A 23,007-nucleotide genomic window follows, 5' to 3' on the forward strand; every position below is an offset into this window, starting at 1 on the left:
GCTGAAAGAAGTACAAAACAGAAAATGTCATGGAATGGTAGCCACTGAAAACATAAGGAATCGGCTTTGGTTAAATGGGATTCTTAAGTTCCACATTCCTTAAACCCCTTACCTGTTAGATAAGCAGCAGTTCTGTAAGCCGATAAGCTGTTTGAGCAACTGAAAAAATGCACATCACAAAAAATAAATGGGCTGAGATGCACACAAACCATTCAGAACCACCCAGTGTGCCATCCCAGTCTTCCCGCAAGCAGGGAGAAAGGTCTGATGGTATGGTAGATAATAGACTTATTTAGGCAGATAGGCTGTGTCTGGTAATTAGTCGAACCACACATGCACCCAGGTCTTTTGATTTCTTAAATTACAGAACCATGCAAGTCAACGGTGCTGCAGTCGTCATCCATGCCAGAGGATGTTCCTATAATGATGGAGAAAGCAGGACATCAGGATGAATAAAGCACAAAAAGGTAAAAACAATTGAGATAATTTTGAACATAAAAGAAGTCTATTCTTTTAACAACAAATCACAGGTTTTCCAGGACACCTTTGTGATACATCTCCCGGTTGTCCAGCTGTTTCTGTGCTCTGCATGAACCAGTAAGGTCAAATATGCGTTTTAATTTCTAATTCCATACTTTTGAGTTGGCATTAACTACTTTTGTCCCCCACCCCTTAGAGTTCACGAAATTAAAGTGAATTAACTATTTTAAAACATTTATGAATAAACATTTAAACCTTCGGAACATGCTATTTTGTAATTAAATGTTGTGTGCAGGTTGGTGGTAAAGTCACACATTTTTCCAAAGGCCTCCGAGTTCAGTAAGCTTGCGGAACTGTTGCACCCCAGAGACAAATCTTTGTGCTTTTAAACTGTGACCAGAAGTAAGGTTTTATGCAAGGGTTGATTGCATCCAACGAAGAGTGTCCCAATGGAGAGCAGACGACACACTGAAGCTTTGCCAGTTTAACCTTTTAAATAGAAAATTAAACAGCGCTAACATGTATAGGATTGGCATTGATAAAGTAGCTGTCACAAAGAGGAGCTTACTGTTCAGGTTTTACAGCACAGCGAGGAGAGTGCACAAAAGGTTACCCAATAGATAGATATGTGCAACATCCTAAATACAACAAAAAACAACCTTTTGCAGGCATCAAAGGGCAACAGACATTTGACTCTATTGACGTATGGGCCATTATACACATATGCTTCAGCACCAAAAACTTAAAGTTAGTAAAACATGAAGCTCTCAGGATCATGACTTTTCCTGACAAGGTGTGTTTTGTCAGCAAGATTGAGAAGTCTCTCTCCAACATGAATTCACTGACATTTTCCAAAAGAGAAGAAAAACCTGGAAAAAGGATGTTCTTTCTTGAACACAAAGGAAAGCCTGGGAAAAATATAAAAAAGTAACTAAAAGGGTCAGCAAGAGTTTGGTTATTTGGGCTATTTTGTGACTGGGCATTTATTAACAGATGTTGGCCTTTTTAGGATAGAAATTCCAATCCAACCACTGAGGGAAATTCCAAAACACATAGAACATTCCAATCGACCAGAGAGCACCAGGACTGCAATGCAATAAAATTCAATTTGATCACAGAACTAGGACTGCAGCACAAAAACATTACACAATAGGATTGCAGGACAGAGCAAAGTATGCAACATACAATACTTGAATTTTCACACCATGTACTTTCTCCTATTGCCTGAATGTAGAGAGCTGTCCAACAAAGTTATCAGGTGTTCAAAATAGAGGTTCCATGTCATTTCGACAGTAATTACTTTGCAGTAATTTACTACAAAGTAATTCCTTCCATATTTTACATCTTGTTTTTTTTATTTTGGGGGCTCACCCCATGGCTCCCATTTCCCTTCATTACAACCCCTTGCGCCCTTTTTTTTACCCACTAACCCTTAAATACCCATTTTTTTAATGGAATTTCGACAGAATTACATTGTAGTAAATTACCACAAAGTAATTTGTCAATGAATTAACAGGATACCCAACATAAGTTTATGGAACAGTGAACATTTTAAGCAGTTCCTGAAATAAACCTATAAGAATTGGCAAAATCGGAAATCAAGATGAAGAGTCCAAATCGAGGAATTGCCACACACATTGGGCAGTTTGTACATGGGTCTTGCTAAGAGGACAAGATACACAAGTGGGTTGCTAAGAGGACATCATGAATGAAAGATGTGTTTTGTGAAGACATGTTACTGTCCTTGCATACTGTGAGTTGTTTTTGCATCTGAATGTTGAGGAGATGTAACACTTAAGTTAAACTACAAACAGATGTAAACTTATGTGAAAAGAGAATCCCAAGACAAACATATACAGTTTCTGAAGACTTGCTGAAAAAGTTTGACAAAATCCTGAGCATCTTCTGTAGTTGTCAAGTCATGAAAACACAAAGTGACTGGCCTTGCAAATGCTCCTTCAATAAGAAGCACAAAGCAATGTCTCACGTGGCCATTGGTGGACAGTTCCTGCATTTGTTGTGCAAAAATCCTGCCAGCGTGAATATTAAAACGTTAAATTGTAGAAAGACGAAACACGTGCACAAAAAAAATATTGCAGCCATCTTCAGTTAGGAATGCTTCTCATGAAGCCAAGAGAAGAGTGTGCTGTTCTTTTAAGTTTTGAAAAACGAGCACACTTTGAACGATTATGACATGCCATTGCAAGTGAATAGTCACACACAGCATAATGGGTAAGCAGTTTGTGGAGGTCAACAATTTGTAGCAGAGAATCGGGAGTAGTTACCGTGTTTTCTGTAAAATGTTGTTGAACCAAGAGCGAAATGTGAACAATTTCTGCCTGTTTTATAAAGACATGAAATTTAGGCTCTTTCTGCACACGTCTTCCCAATCGATCGCTCCAGTTGAGTATCTTCAAAAAGTCAAAGGATTGTTTTCCCTTGCTAGGTTGATATTCACACGAGGAATCCAAAAATAGATATCTTATTTAAAAAGTTTTTTAAAACAGTTTGTATTTACAAAGCCAAAAGGCATAGTTCAAAGGTCAGAGGTTGAGTATATGTACATCGAAGAGGTCGCAGACGCCTTCACTCTCATCCAAGTTGTAGATGTAGTCATGGTCTCCAGGAGGAGGTGATAGTCGGAGCAGAGGGGCAAAGACTGAGAAGGGAGTAGCAAGATAAGATTGTGATTAAGATGGATATGAGTGAGCCATAAACACAGGGAGATATCATTGGAAGAGTCAAAAGTTACAAAGATGGAGATAACATTTAAAAGACAAGCACAAATGGGTTAGGGGAAGATGCAGATAATTTGTGGAAATAGACAAATAGGGCACATCATTGTTTGTATAGAGTTGAGGAAGAGGACGGAAAGTGGGAAAATGCATATATGAGAGTAATAAACTGAGCAACACAGACAGGCGTTTGAGAAAGAAGGGAGATAAAAAGGGACAAAGCAGATTGTGAAGGAAAGAGAAATTAGGGGAAGTTAAGGGAGGGATACAGGAAGACAGATGCAGAAAATGTGGAAGATTTCAGAAAAGCAATGAATAAAAAAGCACAAAGTGAGATGGTCTAAAACATATCACTAATATTTTTTAAAAATTGGACAATGAAAACTATCCCTTTTGCCAGATGACCGCTTCCCATTATAACTCCCAGACCAACGACAAATCTACCATAACACTGCTTCTTTTATCTTTACAAACACATTCAAACCGGTCAACACCCACTAATTAATTCTAATCTCTGCCCACCCCATCAAGTATATATGCCTCCAAATGCCTTTCTTCAAATTATACACTAAATGTATTCAACAACCTTAGTTTATTGCCACTGCAATTGCTCTCCAGATTAAATGAAGTTTGTAACATTAATGTTAGAGCGTGTCTTCCTGGCATACCTTCTGCCCTACCCAATAACATCCCTTCACACCTTTCCTGTACTGTTTACTATGGTGCCCTAAATTGGATTAAATTACCCTAAACGGAGACAGAATACAATACCCCATTGGTATAGGTGCTACTAAAAAAGGCACAAGGAAGACATGGCAATGAGAGGAAGACTGCATACAAAGGATTGCAAAATAACTCACCTTCCGAGGACATCAACTCTTCTAACAAGTCTGAAGTCATACATTCTGGAAAACAATCAAACAAACCTGTGAGAGATGTTCTTGTTCAAATCATATTTAATGATAGTCTGATAGCCAGATATCCAAACAAATAAAATAGAAAGAGACTATTTTTGACTGCTGCACATGCCCAGAGATGAAAAGGACAATGTAGGAAGTAATAGAGCGATACTGGAATGGATGGGCTGAAATGGAGGTAAGAAAGAGACAAATAATACACTTGAAAGACCTGGATCTGAAGGGGGGACAAGAGGGGCTGATAATGTGCAAAGGTGTTTGGCATAATTTTAGTGTGGGCGAGGAGAGAGATCATGAATAAAGGGTAAAACATTTGAAATAAATAGTTTGATAACAGAGAGATGGGGGGGTTGGAGGAGTAAGGGGGAAGTAGGAAAGACATTGAGAGGACCAACCTTTAGTTGGATCAAACATTTCTGATAGGTCTTTGGGAAATTCCAGCGCTGAAAGGAGAGAGAGTGGTTAGTTAGCAACAGTAAGGAAGATCTGCCAACCACCCATCAAGAGATTAGCCTTAATAAACCCAAACAAAAACACTTTTCAATCGGGTGAAGCGGGTGTGGAGGGAGAGTTGTATGGAAGGCCAGACTGCAAACCAGGACTATGGTTTGACTTCAAGCTCGTCTATGACTGAGAGAGCACAGCTTTCTCTGTGAAAGTAGGGTAATCCCTCGTGGCTCCATTTGTTCTCTGCTCAGATTACAAACCGTACAAATGATGAAAACAATGAAGATATTGCCCTTAAAAAAAACTATGCGGAGAAACAGTGTACATAGCTGCTACCCAAAGGTAATGAGTCATTAGCTACACAAGTCCTCCCAACCAAGGCCCGAGATATCCCTACTGAAAAGGACACAGGTTGGGACAGAATTCCACTTAAAATAATAGATGGCACAAGAGAAATGCTAACATGCGCGCATCCACGGAGCAATAACTCCCTGACTGTACAAGCATCCATGGCATGAGGATAGGCCAATGCATATCAATATCTCATATTACCTAGGTGACAGTAGAGCCTCACCCCCTTCATCCCAAAATGAGAAAACTGTTGAAATAGTGTTGGCAGTACTATGTTCTCTTGGATATACGCTCAAGCATGTCAGAACGGTCAAGTGGGAAGAAACAAAAATGTATGTCAACCCCCATTCTTCCTAAACCAAGACTTAAGCAGTCTCTCTAGAACATCATAGTTCCTGTCCCTTCCACACCACCAAATTATTCCATCCCTACCAGTACTATGTCAAGCTAGAAAAACATCTAAACCACTGAAACAAAAAATCCCCAGTTATAAAGGACAGCAAATTAAACTGTTGCTAATAACGAACCATGTTAATAACACCCATTCTTATGTAACATGTTTAGGCACAAATACTGAATAATACAGGTAATATCTGAATAAGAAATGAGATCATGTTTCAAAGTATAGTGTAGTTGAAAATAATCAGAAAAGGTTTGAACATTCTTAAAAAGGATCATGTGATATTCCAAATTGGAAGAAATTGAAGTAAATATAGAATAAGGAACACGTTACTTACCTGTAACCATTGTTCTTCAGCATGGTTCTGGCATGGATTCACATGCTCATGAATATTCCCTGTCATCAGGTTGGGAACCCTCAGTAAAATAAACAGTTTCACTTTCACTTACAAACTGCATTTCTCCCGTAAACCAATCACTGTCCTCTGGGTCATACTGCCCCCATACAATGACGGTCCTCTCCCTAAGCCCCTCCTCTGGCAGCCATTTTCAGATTTGGTAGCCTGAAAGTGGCAGTATGACCAAGAAGAGCCACAGAGGGGACAGAGGGAGGGTTCACATGTGAATCCATGCCAGACCCATGCTGGAGAACAATAATTACATGTAAGTAACTTGTTCCTTCTCCAGCATGGGGTCTGGCATAGATTCACATGCTCATGAATAAAGGAATACACAGCAGTACACCATTGCACAACCACAGGAGGTGGCAAGGCTCAACAGAAGCAATTCACCCTTACCTCTGGAACAGACTCCCCTCAAGCGAACAGGTTGCGTAACACTGCTTGGCGGACTCTGGACTCCTCCCTGGAATCCCTGTAGACCCAGTAGATCTTTGTGAAGGTGTGCATGGACCTCCATGTAGCGACCCTGCAGATGTCCGGCAGGGGCACACCAACCTGGAACGCTGCCGTCGCAGCGATCGTGGGCAGGACCACACTTGATTTGTGGAAAGTCAACTACTGCTGTTTGCAGGATTGGGCCTGTATATCACCCACCCTCCTGGCAGTGGTAATGGCCACAAGGAAAGCCGTTTTCTACGAGAGGAACTTGAGAGGGGCCTGATGCCCAGGCTCAAAGGGGGCTCGCATGAGCCTCGGTCAGAACCACGTTGAGATCCCACGGGAGGGCAGGAGCCTTCACCGGCGGGAAAGATTGAAAAAGTCCTTTGACTATGTGACCTTCCTGGAGACCTGGTGCAGCGTGAGATAGCTGCCAGATGTACCTTGATCGAGGCGTGTGCCAGTCTGGCCTTGCCCAAGGATAGATAGAACCGTTTTCTTTAACAAGTTATTCCTCATGGTCTAGGTCCCTACATCTACATAGATTTCCCTGTGTATTGCATCTTGCTGTCCCTAAGTGTGTCTCTTGTTTACCCTAGAGAGCGCTGGTAGATCGCCTGTCTAGGGTAGGGGAAAATGCAAAGGCTAGCCCTATCCTCTCTTACTACTTTCCTGCGTCTTTAAAAAGGAAGTGCACACCCTTTGGAGGTCGATAAATATATTTTATTCGTATCGCCTACAAAGATGGTGTGTCTTATTGATGACAATACTTAATTGGTGTCAATTGAGTTTCCTAAAACAGTGGACAGCAATGACTCTATTTGTTGCCACTCATTAAAATGGGATTAGGATGATGGTATTCTACCGGGCCCACAACTGACTCGTAGTGGGTCTCGGGGCTTGGGTCATCACCCTCTAGCCTATCTTTCTTATGTCGACCGGTTTCAGCGGTTATGATTATTATCTGCTTTCTTCAGGACTATAAATACCCTGCATTAGTCAAAGCATTTCATATTGAAAGCCAATTTTTCATTAGTGTTTTATCGCCCTAGTCTTGGGAGGATTCCGGGTGGTTGTCAGGCGTTGGCAAGACTTGTGTGTACCCTGAATGGGGGTAAAAAATGGGCAAGGGACACTGTCAGTACCCTTCTATAAGTACGTATGATACTTCATTACTGTTGTGGTCGACAGGTGCTGGGTGCTCACCTGTCTTCCTATGATGAGTCGTTCAACCATCATGTTCCTTGGTGTCCTGATAAATAATAAGCTTGTGCTATTTATGTTATTCACCTAAATCATCTCAGTATTAGTTGAATAATGTAGCTCTTTACCTGGCTCCAATCCTGTCTTTGTGTGTCTTTTGCTGTTGACGTCAGTCACATCTCATGTTCTAGTGCCTGTAATAAGGTATATGCATGCAGTAGGTCTATGGAAATTCAACCAGCTCCGAGAGTATGTCCAGGTGGCTTACTTTGAAGTCGATTGGTCCCACCAACTCAAGGGGAGAAGTCGTCCTTGCAGGGACTTCTATGCCGATATAAATTTGGAGTTTCAGCACAGCAGCACCAATAGTCCAGGAGTTGCAGCAGGTGTCCTCGTCAAGTTAGTCTTTCGTTCCTTCGTCCAGTGGTCGATTCTGCCTTCCAAGTCAAAAGCCTCACCTTTTATTCAGGTTTCTCCCATTCATTCCAGCCTAGCTGTCAGTCACCCAGCAGGAGGGTGTCTGTCCTTGCCGGACAGCCAGCCGGCCAATCACTACAGAGTGCATTTGGGTCTCCTCAGAGGCTAAGCACAGAGAGTTTCGGCACCTCCCTCACTTCCTGCCCCCACCAAACACCCTGGAGCCAGAGGCGGGCTTCACTCGTGAATTCCGCCAAAGGCAAAGCAAACAAAGGGACCAAACCTGGTTTGGCACGCAGAGTAAATCACAAGGAGGACCTTTTCAAGAAGAAATGGCGAAAAAAGAAGACTGGCCATTTTGACAAAAATGGCACCCTTGGGTGCTGCGTTACTGCAGCTGTGAACACAGCCCGCGGTAATTGCACACCACAGTAGTTAAAAGTAAACCATTGCCACCAGCGACTCATCGAGGAAAGGGTAACATAAAAATGTCACATAAGAAGCTAGACAAAGGGGATACCAAGTAACCCCTCCAGCACCCTATTGTGTGTGCTGGGTCTAGAAAGTTACAAATGTAAGTAAAGTCAATTTCACTTAATTGCTCTTGGAAACAGTAGTTTATCCAAGAGAAGTTATTTAAATCTTTGGGAAATCTGAAAGACTTCCCTGTGCCACTGCACTGAACTGCACTGAAGGTGCTGTGTGACACAATGTAAAAGATGATGCCTATGGAGTGTGTCATACCCCACAACCAAAGGAAAGAGTTCAAAAATCACATTAAAAGCCATGAGTGGGAAAAAGGGTCTCACTCTCGCCAGGTTAAAAAAATAAAGTCCTCAAAATCCAGCAAAGTTGCTGGGGGTCTCTAAGGTAGAGGGAATTGGCACATTTCTGATAATTCTCCCTAACAGGAGTCAAGATTTCAGAGTGGTTTTGAGGCGGCTGAAGCAGCTGCTGATTGTAAAGACACTGCTACTACGGTGGCCTTGGCACCTCTACCTCGTCCAGCACGAAGGAATCTTCTCTGTCCTCTTTGACCAGCGTCTCGATCTCTGTAGTTTAAGAGTTTGGCGATCACTGTTCGCAGTGGCGCTCCTGGAGTTTGTCTGCCAGTCGGTATCCGGTGGGCTCGTTCTACTGAGAAAAACTTTGATAAAGTCTTTGAAGCAAACACATCTAACAACACTTGCTCGAGAAACAGCTCCATACTCGGGCCTTCATTCTTTTCCGGTAGACCGAGGACCCGGATGTTATTACGTCTCGATCTGCCTTCCCTCTCTTCCACACGTCCCTCCAGTGTCTTGAGGCATTACATTACTCCAGACATTTGTCGGCTCACATTGCGAAGACCATCTTCTGTTTCTGATATGCAGATTTCAGCCTCTCCTGTACGGGAGGTGAGTTTCTGTAGGTCATGACGCAAAAGGAACACTTACATGCTTATGCCGTCCATTATTTTTTCAATTGATGTTCGTGAGCAGGCTAAAGCATTCATCACATCCTTGAGGAATATATTTTTCTCATCTCACTGTACATCTCTGGGTTTAGCTTGTTCTACCGGGAGGGTTGAGGTAGGTGTAGTAAATTGTTCCATTTTACTCTGAGTGGCACCCTTTTTTACTTTGTCTTTCCCCATACCGGGATGCGCAGCCGCTGTACAGTGATTATTTCTTGTTGCGCATGCGTTTTCCTTCTCGTGGTTTTCAATTCTGGGTCAGGTCTGCTCACAGTGGTTCAAGGTCTAATGCTTGCACAGCCCCTGAGGTATAACTAGGTTTGCCGCTGATGTAGCACTGTTACATTAGGGTACACACATGCCGTAGGTCCTGCTCTGTTTCACACTGGGAACTTCCCCACAGTTCGGTCTTGATTGGCGTGTGGCTGATCTCCTCAGGATCTTCAGTTACTTCATACTTCTGGCATATGTCCCTGTTGAAGTGCACTTATCTAATAGCTGCTGGCACCTGATTTCACGCTCAAGAGGACCCCTTCGGGACACTAAGTTCACTTGTCGTGCTCTCTGCCCGACTGACATTTTGGGGGCAATCAAGGGGGTGGGGGGGTGTTTGCAGCATCTATAACTCGTGTGCCTCACGCTGGGCAGCCCAGAGTGGCCTACTGAGTCTCACCTTCCTCATTTTATATATGTTAGGCCGGGGGGGGGGGCCTCTATCTCGATTGGATTACTTGCGTAGGCCATTAAACATATATGCTGTCGGGTAGGAGGCGTCCACTGCATCTCGGTTGGAGCAGAAGTGGTATGTCCCTGGGCAAGGCGCAGTGAGGGCACCACTATTGGACGACTGGGCGGGCCCTTGTGCAGGCAGGCCGATGGTCTTTGGGCAGGGGTGGTATGGTCTCCGGGCCGCACCCAGTCACACCAGCCTCTCCCACCCTCACTCTATATTTCAGTCTCAGTGTAGCCTCTTGTGTGTTAGTGATAGGTTAATGTCCTCCGCCAAGTTGTGCCGTCTATGTGCCATGCGTTTGCCCTTGCCAGCCGCTTACCTTTAAGGTCTATCACGCAGAGCTGCTTGCTTCCAGGATTTCTTCGTCTATTATGTGTCCGCCTCGGCTCTGCGGATCATTGCATCCAGAACTGGGACTCCTGCCTTTCGTCTCGTGACAGGAGATATGCAGGTCTCCCACGCTCCCTGGTACTTGGACCGTGTATATCTGCGTCGGTCCTTCTTTGTCTCGGGTGCCACCGCAGAGATTTCGTTTTAATCATCCTAGCCAAATCTCCTTGTGGCCCTGAGTTATTAAAGCAATGTGTAGGCACGCCTCCGAAGGTACTTGGAGCAGCCGGCTTGTGGCCAGGGAGCATCCTCCTGGGTCTCCTTTGTTCTCTGTGTATGTCGGTAAAGCCGCTCACTTCTCGGCAGTCGGGGCGCAGGGGGGGGAGGGGAGGGGAGTTTTGGTGGGAAGAGATGGCAGAGACCAGCGGGCCCAGGATGCCTGCTATGTAAAACAAATGCTCGCCCTCTCCTTCATCTCGCTGGTGTTTACGGGTCCTGTGCTAAAGCGCGGCACGGCCCGTGCCAGATTGCCGGTATCCCCCTTTGGTGCTGCGTTCGTTGGGGCGTCTCGATTGTGGAGACCCAGGATCTCCACTCGTGCGCCTCACAGGTCCAGGTCCTCAGGAGGCCGTCCTCGCTTGTTGTCATCGCTGAAGCGGCGTGTCGGTAGTGTCGTGGGTACAGAGCACCTCTTTCTGTCAGTGTACCTCAGCAGCTATCAGTATGGCGGCCAGCGTTCTCCGGTGCCTCAGGTCAAATGTGCGTAGCGTAACGGAGAGCCGCAGGGTACAGTCCAGTTCAAGCTGGTATGCGATCACCTTTTGCGGTCAGGATTGTCAGGCTTTCATGGATTTTGTTCCACCGATGACTGCTCGTTCGCATTAGCTTCATATGCGGGGTGCCCATAGCAGTTTGGACTGGGCTACTTTACAGCGCTCTTAACCGCCTGTCTGTTTTGGCAGCCATTTTAGGTAGTCAGTTATATTTGCGAGCGCAATGTTCCGTTGCGAATATCTCGCTGAATCTGCAGCGGTCAGAGCCCACACTTTCACGATCCGTTCCGATCGAATTCCTCTGCACTCGTGTCTTTTTGCAGGTGTCCCTGTAGCTCTTTTCCTCAGGATATTGGCAGGATCAGGCTGACGGCCCCGGGAGCACAGAGGATTCACTTCCTCATTGTTTGCTCGTTGGCCACGTCCCCATATCTGTGACACATTGTTAATCCGTATGTAGAGTTGTTCCTGTGATAAATTATGAAGTGTTAACAGTTTAAATTAAACTGTATGCAAGAGAAACCTGTCAAAAGGGAGTCAGATGGCTTGTGCCAAATAACTATAAACTGAGTTTCCTAGCAGGAAAGTGAACTGGGAAGCCTATGTTGGTCTTTTCAAGTGAAAACTACTAAGCAAGTGAATGGTGATCAAACAAACACTGATAAAGCTTCAGGGGCACTTGAAAGGATAACAAGTCAATTCTTAATGTGATATCTATGAAGCAGACCCAAATAAGGTGTGCTGTTTGCGTGACCTGTAATAGGTGGAGCGTGTGGTCCAACAACTGCACCTAGACCGAATACACCCACCTAAGGAAAAGCCACTTTGTGATTGAATGACGGAAACCCTGTGTGAATCAACATTGAGAAATGGAACTGTGTACATTGGTGAAAGGTAACCAAACTGGAAGAGCTGGGAAGTATCCCAAGTAATTATGTTATTTTGGAACATTGAAAATCCTAAAGAATTGTGTTATTTTGGAACATTGATAGACTTGAAAGCTTGTTAGATGTTTTTTCAGTATATCAAAATAAAGCACTAAAAGGAAGCCACGGCCGGCCATCCTTTGGGTTGTTAACCATGGTAAGAAAGGAAACAAACTTGGAAGTAATCAAATCCTTGAATCCAGATTCCCACGTTCAAATACTGATCCCATCTTCCGTTGATCCGGAGTCTGAGATGCAGAGACACATGAACCTCTTCAACGTGTACAGGAACCCAGAGTTACCGGAATCAAATGTGTTCATTGATACAGTGATGACCTGGATAGATCTGGCGTACCACTCAAATGAAGAGCCAGTCGTGATCCTCTGCGGGGACTTGAACATAGACTGCCTAGAATATGACAGCTCAGAGGTGAGCCGTGAAAGGGGGCGAAAGGGCCATCAAGCCAAAAGAACTAAAGAATGGCTTGAAGCAACAGAACATAGAGGCTTAATCATGCTGAATGGTCAAACAACAGGTGATATTCCGGGTGCACCAACCTGGCAAAATGTCCCCAGTAGTGCAACCCTGGATTATTTCTCCGTTTCAAGCAACATGAGCACCCAAAAACTGAACCTTAACGTTTCACCTACTACACACCGCGACCATGACCTGATCATTTTAACTATAGTGGCTGGAAATAGCAATAAAACTACACTCTGGACACAAAAGGTGGAGGGACGTCAGACCAAGATGGAAGCCTGAGGAGATTCCACAACCAACAGAACATCTAAAGCTGTGGCAGACAAGCCATGAAGTAGTAGTCAAATATGACTCCATTCTAGCATTAGAGAAAAACCAGCTAAGAGCCCCAAACCACTTTTTTAAACCTCTACACTCCTATGACAAAGAAGTGGTCGTACAGAAGAAACAACTGCAGCAGGAAATAAGGAAGCCGATGGACCTTCCTCTTCTAACCAGGTATGACCTGATCAAAAAGAGGAAACAAATGCAAAAACGGGTTAATCTTTACACAGAAAGAATGCTCAGGGCCCTAAATATGACAAATACTAGGACCCAGTGGCAAATTATCAATGAAGAAGCCTCATCAAATCACTTCCTGCAGTTAAACCCGATACCAGAAAACAACTGGGTGACTTACTTTGGGAAGCTGTACGCCGCATACAGCCAACATGAGGACGTCTTACCCTCTATTTTAAGGCACAAATGGAATATCATGTTTGAAAGAGGAAATATTAGCCCAAACAAAGAAGGTGAGCAGACGGTTTGACTAACGAGATTCTGAGATCTTCCCCGGAGGCTTGGGCCGATTTCTGTGCGATTTTGTTTAGGAGAATCCCGTCAAGAGGTCAGGTCCCTCTCTCATGGAAAACTGCTGTTGTGGTGACAATTTTTAAAAAGGGAGATCGAAACGACCCCAAAAACTACGCGCTACTAGATGTTTTGGGGAAACTCTCACCTCCCTCAAACACCTGAATGAGTGGTCCACACAAGCTGGTTGCTACGACTATCGGCAGACGGGCTTTGTTAAGGAAGTAAGATGCAACTTGAATCTTCTAATAATCAACTTTTTGAAGATGAGAGCAAGTAGGGGAGCCAGCAAAATATTCTTAGCTTACGTCGACTTAGAACATGCCTTTGACAGTATAAACCGAGAGACCCTTTGGTCTAAACTGGAAAGCAGAGGGTGTCCTAAGGATTTGCTCTCAGCGATCAAAGATTTATACACTGGCACATCTATGCAAGTTAGACTCGACCAAGTGGGATCACTAACAAAAATTATACCTACTTGGTCTGAAACAGGGCTGCCCGATGACACCCACCTTATTCAAATTCTTCATAGAAGACCTGAACGAAGTATTATGCCAGGGAGAAAAAGCCTCACCCCCCTTGAACAGAGAAGCCTTCCATCGCTCAGTGAGCACCTACAAAACAGACATCGTTGCCATCAAAGCCAATATCTACAATACCAGAATTACTGAAGTTAACTCCGACATCAGAGAGCTCGAAACCACTGCCCCCCACCCCCTACCGATAGCTTTCCAAAAAACAAATCCTGGTGCCCACTTGTCCAATCAGCCCTAGTCACCAAAACTCACAATCTCAGGGACAAAGCCATACTCAGAAAGTCCCACTTACCTTTTGCGCTGCTCGCCCCCCTGGGAAACCATCATCCCTACCACCCTCACCACCACCATTTCAGTTCTCCGCCGTCTCTCCAGCTGAGGTCCTCACCACCATCGGACACCTGAAAACATCCAATTGCTCTGGAGAGATATGCCAGCCCACATCGTTAAAATGTGTGCTAACAGTTAGCGCCTTTCATAGCCAACTTCATGAATACCCCCTTCAAATCCAACTCAGTTCACAGCTTCATCAAAGAAGCCTGGGACACGCCACTTCTGAAGAAACCTTCCCTAGACCCCACCCTCGTCAAGAATTACCACCCGATTACAACAGCACCATACCGCCTCAAAATTCTGGATCGCACTGCCTACTCGCAACTCCAAATCCACCTTGAAACCCAATATCTATTGGCCACCTGACAATCTGGTTTCAGACCTAGACATAGCACTGAATCCGCCCTCCTTGATCTAAAGATCCAGCTCTACCCCATTAGGGACAACAGGGAGATTGCCATCCTCCTTCTGCTGGATCTTTCGGCGGCATTTGATATGGTGGACCACTCAATCCTGCGACACCACCTCACTGTCACCTTGAACCTCTCCCCGAAAGAGCCTTATGGATCAAGTCCTTCCTATACGGATGATCCACTAGGGTTTTCACGGGTTCAGAAGCAGCCGATCCCATCCCCGTCTCTTATGGTGTCTCCCAAGGATTCTGCCTCTCCCCTACGCTGTATAATATGTACAACAAACCCCTTTTCGACCACCTTGATAGCCTCAACATCCCTTACACTAATTTTGCCAACGATACACAGGCCCTCCTCAAAATCACTAGTAAGCATGATCTAGACTCAGACTCAACCACCATCAACCGCATTTATAGCATCAACCAGGCATGGATGGCTACCCATCATCTCTGCCTGAATGACAAGAGAGCTCCTTATTGTGGGTTCTCCTCACCACCTCAAACAGCTCGACTCTGCCTTCACCTCCTTCTGCATCGATGGGAACATCACCCCGGTATCTTCCCACGTTAAAACGCTGGGAGTCTACCTTGACGTAACTAAACATGCAGAAACATGTCAAAGCAATCGCCTTTTCAGAAGCCTAGTCCACTAAACTCATCAAATCATCTAGAAAATTCCTCACCACCAATAACTGCCTCACACTAGCTAGGGCCATCATTGGCAACAAAGTGAATTATTTTAACGCCATCCTAGCAGGAGCTTCAACGAAAAACAAACTCCAGTTGACACAAAACAACGCACTCAGCAGTCTGGTGCTGAAACGCTCTGACCACATTGCCCATATCAGACGTGAGGTGCAGTGGGTCCCCATCAAAGAACACATCGAGTTCAAACTCCTTGCGATCACCCACCGCTGCCTGCATAACCCCGCCCCACCTTACCAACCGGATCAAAAAACACACCTCTCTTAATCTACGCTACTCTTCCTCATCCGCCCTCATCACCCCAAGATTCATCAGAAAGAGAGCTGGGGGCTCCAGCTTCACCAGGAAGGAGATTTATTCCAAGTTAAAATATCGTTCTGTAAACTAAATCGAATTGTGGTTGAAGAAGTTAGCACACAGAACAGGAATGAAGAAGGGCAAAAAGATCATAGTCTCTGGTAAACAAGCGGTACACCCTTATGACCCTGATCAATGTAAATAAAGCAAAGAGGTGCCTACGGAAACAACTCGGAGGTTTAAAAAAGTTGTGTAATTCTCCACACTCATTGGCGATAAATGCACGTAGGCTCAAGAATAACTATAGAAATTGGTATGCCAAGAGACAGAGGGATGGCGTAATGCAGAATTGGCAAGGGATGGTGGAGGCCTTGCAGAATGGAAAAGCCAGTAATATGTGGAGGGTCCTGTCCTCAGCCAGAGGGATCCCGGAGTCTCATCTTAAACCCTATAGCAGAAGGGGCCTGGACCTCCTTCGTAGAAAGAAGAATGTTTAACTTGTTGGACTTTGCAGAGTCTGAGGGTCCGAGTACTCAGGAGTGGCCCATTGTCTTTACCAATGAAAATCTGTGCCAACACTGGACGAAGCTTAAAAATTCCAGGGATCCAGGCCCAAATGGGTTGTCATCTGCGGTTTTACAGGGGGATGCGTGTCTTTGGGCTAGGGCCTTGTGCCCACTATACCAAAAAGTATGTGCTGCAAGGTAGATACCCGACTCCTGGAAAGAGTCAATATTGGTCCCTGTTTACAAATGAGGGGATCGTCTATCCCCCGAAAATGATAGGATACTATCCCTATTAGATATCACATATAAAGTGTTCGCCACTTATGTGCTGGAACATCTACAGACGTGGGCTAACAGTAATAACATACTTCCTCGTACCAGACTGGCTTCCGACCGAGGTCCTGTATGAAACATAAAATCTGCGCTTTCGACACACTAATCACCCAGGCAATTAAGCCTAACAGTCCCTCTTTATACATTGCATATGTGGACTTCAGGTACAGGTTTGATCAAGTGGACCACAACATTCTATGGACAAAAATGAGAAGATGGGGCTGCCCAAGCTGGCTGCCTGAAGTAATTAAAGCACTACATTCTGACACCACGGCCCAGATCCGGCTGGGAGATGACTGTCTATTGTCTAACCAGATGAGAATTAGCAGGGTAGTAAAGCAGGGATGCATGCTTGCTCCCTTGCTGTTTAACATCTACATATCTGATCTGTTGGGACGCCTGGCAGGGAGTGATGGCTGCTCCCAGAAGATCGGGAGAACCCCAGTTTTTGCCATCCTATACGCAGATGAGTTAGTAATATTTGATAGTCTCTTGACAGGGTTGAAGTCCATGCTAAACGAGCTGGAACAGTACGCGGCTGAAAACCGGCCTTCTATAAATTTAAGAAAATTGAAGGTTATGCTGGTTTCTGCAAAGAAGGTCAATAGATGCAAGCTCAATGTTAGAGTGGGGCATGATGAATACAATGATTCGTATTAATATTTGGGCCTTCAGAGGTCAGCAACCACTGGGTATGACCAAATAGTGGAAACCAAATCCAGGTGGGCAAAACAAATCATGTCTCTGGTTAGAAAGTTCTCAGTTAATCATGCTGGTGTCTCCATGAAGGGAGTGTTGGTGTGGTACAAACAGTGGTTTTCACATTCTATTTTTTAAGGCCTAAAGGCACTGGTGATGATACCTGAAAAGGTTGGACGTCTTTGAGGCCCTTTTTTGGAGGGGAGATTTGGGTATACCCAAGTCTTCTTCTGTTGAATATTCACGCCTAGAGTTGGGGTTACTCATTAAAAAGGCGCAACCGCTAAAGCGCAGAGGTGCGCTTTTTCTGAGGGCATTTGTCTCCCACTTACCCGCTGCTGTCCAAATTAGGTGAGAGTTATGGCATGGACTTGGTTTATGACAGACCCTTTTGTTACTTGCTTTAGGTATTTGTGTGAAACGAATGGATGGTATCCAGATTGAAAACGTTGCTCATGCTTTGGTACATTAAAGGGAGTGTTATCCCGTAGAATAGCAAAATGGGATTGGCACTCTTACAGGGATGCTATACAGGTTATCCACAGGTATCTGAAACCCTAACGTTACCTACGGCTCTGCCTCGATCCGTTGGAGCGCAGTTTTTGAATGAAGATGCGCATCAAACCGCTACCAGTCCGTGCAGTATCTGGAGCAAAATGGAAACTCTTGGCTGATGCCAGATTTTGTACAACGTGCAAAGTACGAACAAACCGACTGTAAAGCATGTTCTTACTGAGTATCCTCGCAATGGGGTCCCTATAATTGACAACTGTAGGATTTCTTGTCCACGACTGCAATACGATGAAATCTGCGGGGGGAGTGCTGGACCTTTTGCTTGAATACGGAATCTATTAAGATTACGGAATCTATTAAGATGCACACTTTACAGGGTTTGGAAATGGGTGGAAAAACTCCTACTAGGTTAATATAAAGGCAAATTAGGAACTTGGGGTAAGTGGTTTTTCACCAGTCCCTATCCCAAGCCCAAAAGCATAGTCTGGAATGAAATTCTTGTTATAATGATTATCACAAGTTGGAAATGTGGGAAATACGAGTGATTATTTTAAATAGTATATTATATGTGAAGAATGAATTTGTTCTTGAGGATTTGACGGTAATACAATGCTGTAATGCGAGGTTGATGTAATGTAAAGTTGTATTTGCATTTTAAACCTGTGTACTGCGTTTGTATTTATATTGTAAAAGTTCTTGTTAGAACTATATACAATTGAATTTTTAAAAAATATCAATTGGGAACTTCTGTGTTGGAGTTACACCCTTCTTTTGAACTTGAACATTTGTGCACTTTAAAAGCCAAAGCTATTACCCTTACCACTTTGTAGTTACTTTTATAATTTGAGGAGGATAGGAATTCAGACAACATTTTTCTTTGGATATCTTGACACAGGGCAGACCCATAGTTTTGGTTGAGGTAGGGAAGAACAAGTTACTTACCCCTGGTAACGTTCTTTTGACTGGATGTTCCTCCCTCGTATTCCTCATCTTTTGAACTCTCCAATATCCAGCTTCAGCTGCTTCGGAAAACAATGTAAGCGTAGGGCGATGTGCGTCAATGCGGTCCACTATGTCCCTCGAGGGCCTCCACCTCGAGGATGTCATCGAAAGTATATATAGCACGCACAGCACCCGTTGGCTTCAGTTCTGTTTTTTCGTGTCATTTTTACAGGAGAACTACTTGCTTTAAAGCGGATTAGACCGTACTAGACTCCGAAGGAGCGTAAGCTGATTTAACATGGGCATTCTACTGCAGTGTAGGCTGGGAGGGGCAATGCGAAATACGTGGGAGGATCATCCAGTCGAAAGAACATTACCAGGGGTAAGTAACTTGTTCTTCGAATTAATTGAGTCCTCCTACCTATTCCTCCATCTTTTGATATACTCACAAATCCGTGTTGGTCTTTGAGGCGGGAGTACGAATTTTGTCATCACGGGGTGTTTTGAACCGAATGAAGGACTGCTTTCCCAAAGCTTCCATCCGGACTTAAAGTGGAATCAAGGCAGTAATGCTTTGTAAAAGTGTGAATTGTAGACCAAGTGGCTGCCTCACAAATGTTTTTTATACAAAGACCTCTTTGCAGAGCAGAAGAAATAGCCATGCCCCTAGTGAAATGGGCTCTTAAGCCTTCTGGGGGATCTTTCCTGGCCAGCCAATAGCATTCAGTAATAGCTAAAATAATTTTATTTATTTATTTGCATTTATCAAGCGCACTTGCAGCCCTGAGGCATCGAGGCGCTGTTACAGAAGATAAGCGGACTTAAGATTACAGGCGGGTGCCCAGTGGGCTCATGGTTACACAGTAACAAGCACATATGCAGGAAATGGCTGATACAGATTCGTATTTGATATTCAGTTTAGACAAAGTCTAGTTTTGATAGCCTTATGAAAGGCTAGGTGTGATTCAATCAGTCTTAGGTGAGGTGGCAGTGCGTTCTAGTGCGTGGCTACAAGGGAGGGGAAGCTGGAGCCACCAGTGCGCACCTTTCGTGTAATAGGCGTGACAATCGTGTTGGCATAGCATGATCTTAGGGGTCTGGTGGCCGTGTGCCTGGTGATTCTGTTTGTCAGGTAGGGAGGGGTAAGTTCGTGGAGGCATTTGTGGGTGGAGGGCAATAGTTTTGAAGACAATTCTCTCTTTGACAGGGAGCCAGTGTGCTTGCCTTCCGATTTTGGAGATATGGTCTCTTCTTGTGGTACCTGTGGCTGCCCTAAGCGCATTGTTTTGAGCTGGCTGCAATTTGGCCACGTTTTTCTTGGAGGTCCCAACGAGAAGGGCATTGCAATAATCTAGCCTTGACCCGATGATTGCCGTGGCAATGGTGAGGCAATTCTGGCGGGCCAAGAAGGGCCTGGCAGCGTTGAGGATTTTAGAGTAGAAGGTTTAGGAGGCGGCGATAGCATTGACCCGTCTGTCCATGGATAGGTCGGAGTCCAGGTAGACCCCGAGTGCCTTAACATGGTTGGAGACCTTGATAGGAATGTTATCAATGGTGAAGGAGGCGTACTGATCTCCCAGGTTGCCCAGTGTGAAGGGGGACCCTATGAGGAGGAGTTCCGTTTTTTCACTATTGAGGCAGAGCCAATTCTCTGCCATCCAGGATGGGATGGTAGAGTAGATAGTGGTGAGGGTGTTGGTGTCTGCTAGGTAGTCGCCCGTGAGTGGGATAAGTATCTGTGTGTCATCCGCATAGTTGGTGTAAGATATACCAAGGGAGTCCAGGATGCGGAACAGGGTCCTTGTGAAGAGCTTTAAAGCGTGGGTGCGATACAGGACCCCTGTGGAACACCGCAGGTAAGGAGGCTGGGGGTTGGCGGATGCAGACTCTGAAAAGACTTTCATGGCCCTTTCTTGGAGAAAGGAGGTGATCCATTGACGAGCTTTAGGGGAGAAATTGGCTTGGGTGGCTAGATGGTGGCACAAGGTGTTGTGGTCCACAAGATCAAAAGCCGCAGATAGATCAAGGAGCAATAGGAGAGCAGGTTTGCCTGCGTCTCTAAGATCGTCCATTTGATTCTTAAGGTCTAGGAGGGCCGTTTCAGTGCCGTGTCGTGGGCGGAATCCAGATTGCCGCAGGCCTAGGAGACGGTTATCCTCTAAGAACTTTTGGACTTGCAGGTAAGCTGCTTTGTCCAAAATTTTTAGCAGGAAGGGTACAGTGGTAATGGGCCTGTAATTCCCAGGGACTGTTGGGTCGAGCGAGGGTTTGAGGAGTGGGCGTACCCAAGCTTCCTTGAGTCCAGACGGGACATGGCCTCACTGAAAGGAGGAGTTGATTAATGCTGTGAGGAAGGGGGCTAAGGTAGGTGAGGAGTCTTTGATGAGGCTAGCTGGGCAGGCATCACCCTTGCAGTTGGAAGGTTTGATGGAGTTGAGCAGGGTGATGACCTCTCGCTCAGTGATGTCTTTGAACTCAAATAGAGGGGAGACGGTGGTCTTGATGGGTGGCTCAGCGCGCATGTTAGCTATGATGTTGGAGAGGGCTTTCTGGTGGCCGCGGATTTTGGTTTGGAGGGTGTTGAGCTTCTCTAGCATGGCAGACAGTACCATTACACGACTTGTCGTCTTTGATGACTGATGGAGGACGGGGGGGGGCAGATGGTTTTTCCAGTTCCCCAAAGATGGTGAATAGTTCCTTGGACCCTGACTTGGCTTCAGCGATCCTGGCCTTAAAGCAGGCAGCCTTGGTTAAGGTAATGTTAGTCTTGTCCATCTGGACAAGGTCGGTTTGGTTACAGCCTGTCCCAGCCTACGACCCGTCTATCATATAAAGAAGTGGTCATCCAGACGAAAATGACATCCTTAAAATGTAGAAACTCAGACATTTGTGGGTCGAGTCTGTGCAGCCTCTCCTCTTCCTTGACAGGATGAGGTGGAGGGTAAAAAGTAGGTAACACTATCTTTTGTCCCAAATGAAAATCTGATATGACCTTAGGTAGGAATGAAGGTTTGACCCAAACGAAGACCTTGTCCTTATGAAAGACCGTAAAAAAGGTGGTTGATGTTAGCGCTACTAACAAAGATGGTTTTGAATGTTGGTAGTCTTAAGGGACATGAATGGAGCGGTTCAAATGGTGCACACATCAGAACCTTTAAAACAAGATTAAGGTCCCAAACCGGAACCTGAAAAGGAGATGGAGGGAACACATTAGTGAGTCCCTTCAGAAATTGTATCGCCATAGGTATTTTAAAATATTTTTTTTTCCGCAGACTTTCTCAACCTCCTGATCACATGAGGAATGAGGGGGACTGGAGGAAACGGATGTCCCCTAGAGCTCCTCTTGGAGGAAATACCCTGGAGCAAAACAGTTTGCACTTCTGGTTGACACTGGTAGCAAACAGATCCACCTGAGGGATTTCCTAAAGGGTGAAGATCTCTTGAAGGACATCCCCGAAGGGCTTCCTGAGCTAGTTCCCACTCGTGGGAAGACTGTGCTCTGCCTGCTCAGAGCGTCTGCCGCTGTGTTCTAATCTCTGGCTAGGTGAACTGACGATAGGGATCTCATATTCAGACAAGCCGCTGGCACCAGGAAAATGCAGGATGGTATGAGGCCGAGCAACCTCAAGAAGTCGAAGGCTGGTAGACGCTGGGCACTCTGAAATTTGGTGACCATTGGCAGAATGTCTTGAACCCTCACCTCGATTGGCGAGTTCTTTCCCAAGGATGCAGCCAGTATCGTTCCAATGAATTGGAGCTTTTCAGATGGTATCATGTGGAACTTCTTGTAATTGAGAGAAAAGCCCAGTCTGTGGAGAAAGTGGGGGGGTCACGCTGAGATAATCCAGGACTTGTTCGGAAGAACGCGCCCTCAGCCAATCGTCCAGGTAAGGGTAGACCTGAATGTCCCCTCTCCTGAGACTCGCTGCCACCACCACCACCAGTTTGGTAAAAAACCCTCGGAGCGGAGGTCAGCCCGAACGGCAGAACTCAAAACTGATAATGACGAACCTCTGGTACTTTGTGCTTGAGATGGATTGGGACATGAAAATAAGTATCATGAAGGTCCAATGACACCATCCAATCAAGGAGCTGGAAGCCTGAAGGATCTGAGAAAGTGGGACCATCTTGAACTTGTCCTTCCTGACGAACCTGTTCAAGTATCTCAAGTCCAAGATGGGTCACAGTCCCCCGTTCTTCTTGGGGATCAGGAAATATGGAGAATACCATCCTTTGTTCCTGTGTTACAGGTGCTGGCTCTCTCGCACCTTACTCTAGCAGGGTCAAAATTTCCTGCACAAGGAACAGATCTGCAACCTTTAACTAATGGCTCCCCGGTGGATGATTGAGGTCTCTGAATGAAGGGAAGGCAGAAACCTTGGGCTATGGTTTGTA

At 45.2% G+C, this 23,007-nt stretch overlaps 1 protein-coding gene across 1 annotated transcript in view; it reads right to left on the bottom strand.

Moving 5' to 3' along the window:
• Positions 1–483: 483 nt before the first annotated feature.
• Positions 484–23,007, bottom strand: part of E2F4 (E2F transcription factor 4) — a 471,886-nt gene continuing 449,362 nt past the window's right edge. Inside the window, exons 8-10 of the mRNA XM_069653900.1 lie at positions 4,528–4,575; positions 4,076–4,120; positions 484–3,139 (exon numbers count right to left, since the gene is read on the bottom strand). Coding sequence (XP_069510001.1) covers positions 3,024–3,139; positions 4,076–4,120; positions 4,528–4,575 — 209 coding nt within the window. The 3' untranslated portion in view covers positions 484–3,023. The remainder of the gene's footprint in view (positions 3,140–4,075; positions 4,121–4,527; positions 4,576–23,007) is intronic.

Source organism: Ambystoma mexicanum, chromosome 1p (genome assembly GCF_040938575.1).
Source record: "Ambystoma mexicanum isolate Mex_15411 chromosome 1p, UKY_AmexF1_1, whole genome shotgun sequence".
Classification (NCBI taxonomy): Eukaryota; Metazoa; Chordata; class Amphibia; order Caudata; family Ambystomatidae; genus Ambystoma; species Ambystoma mexicanum.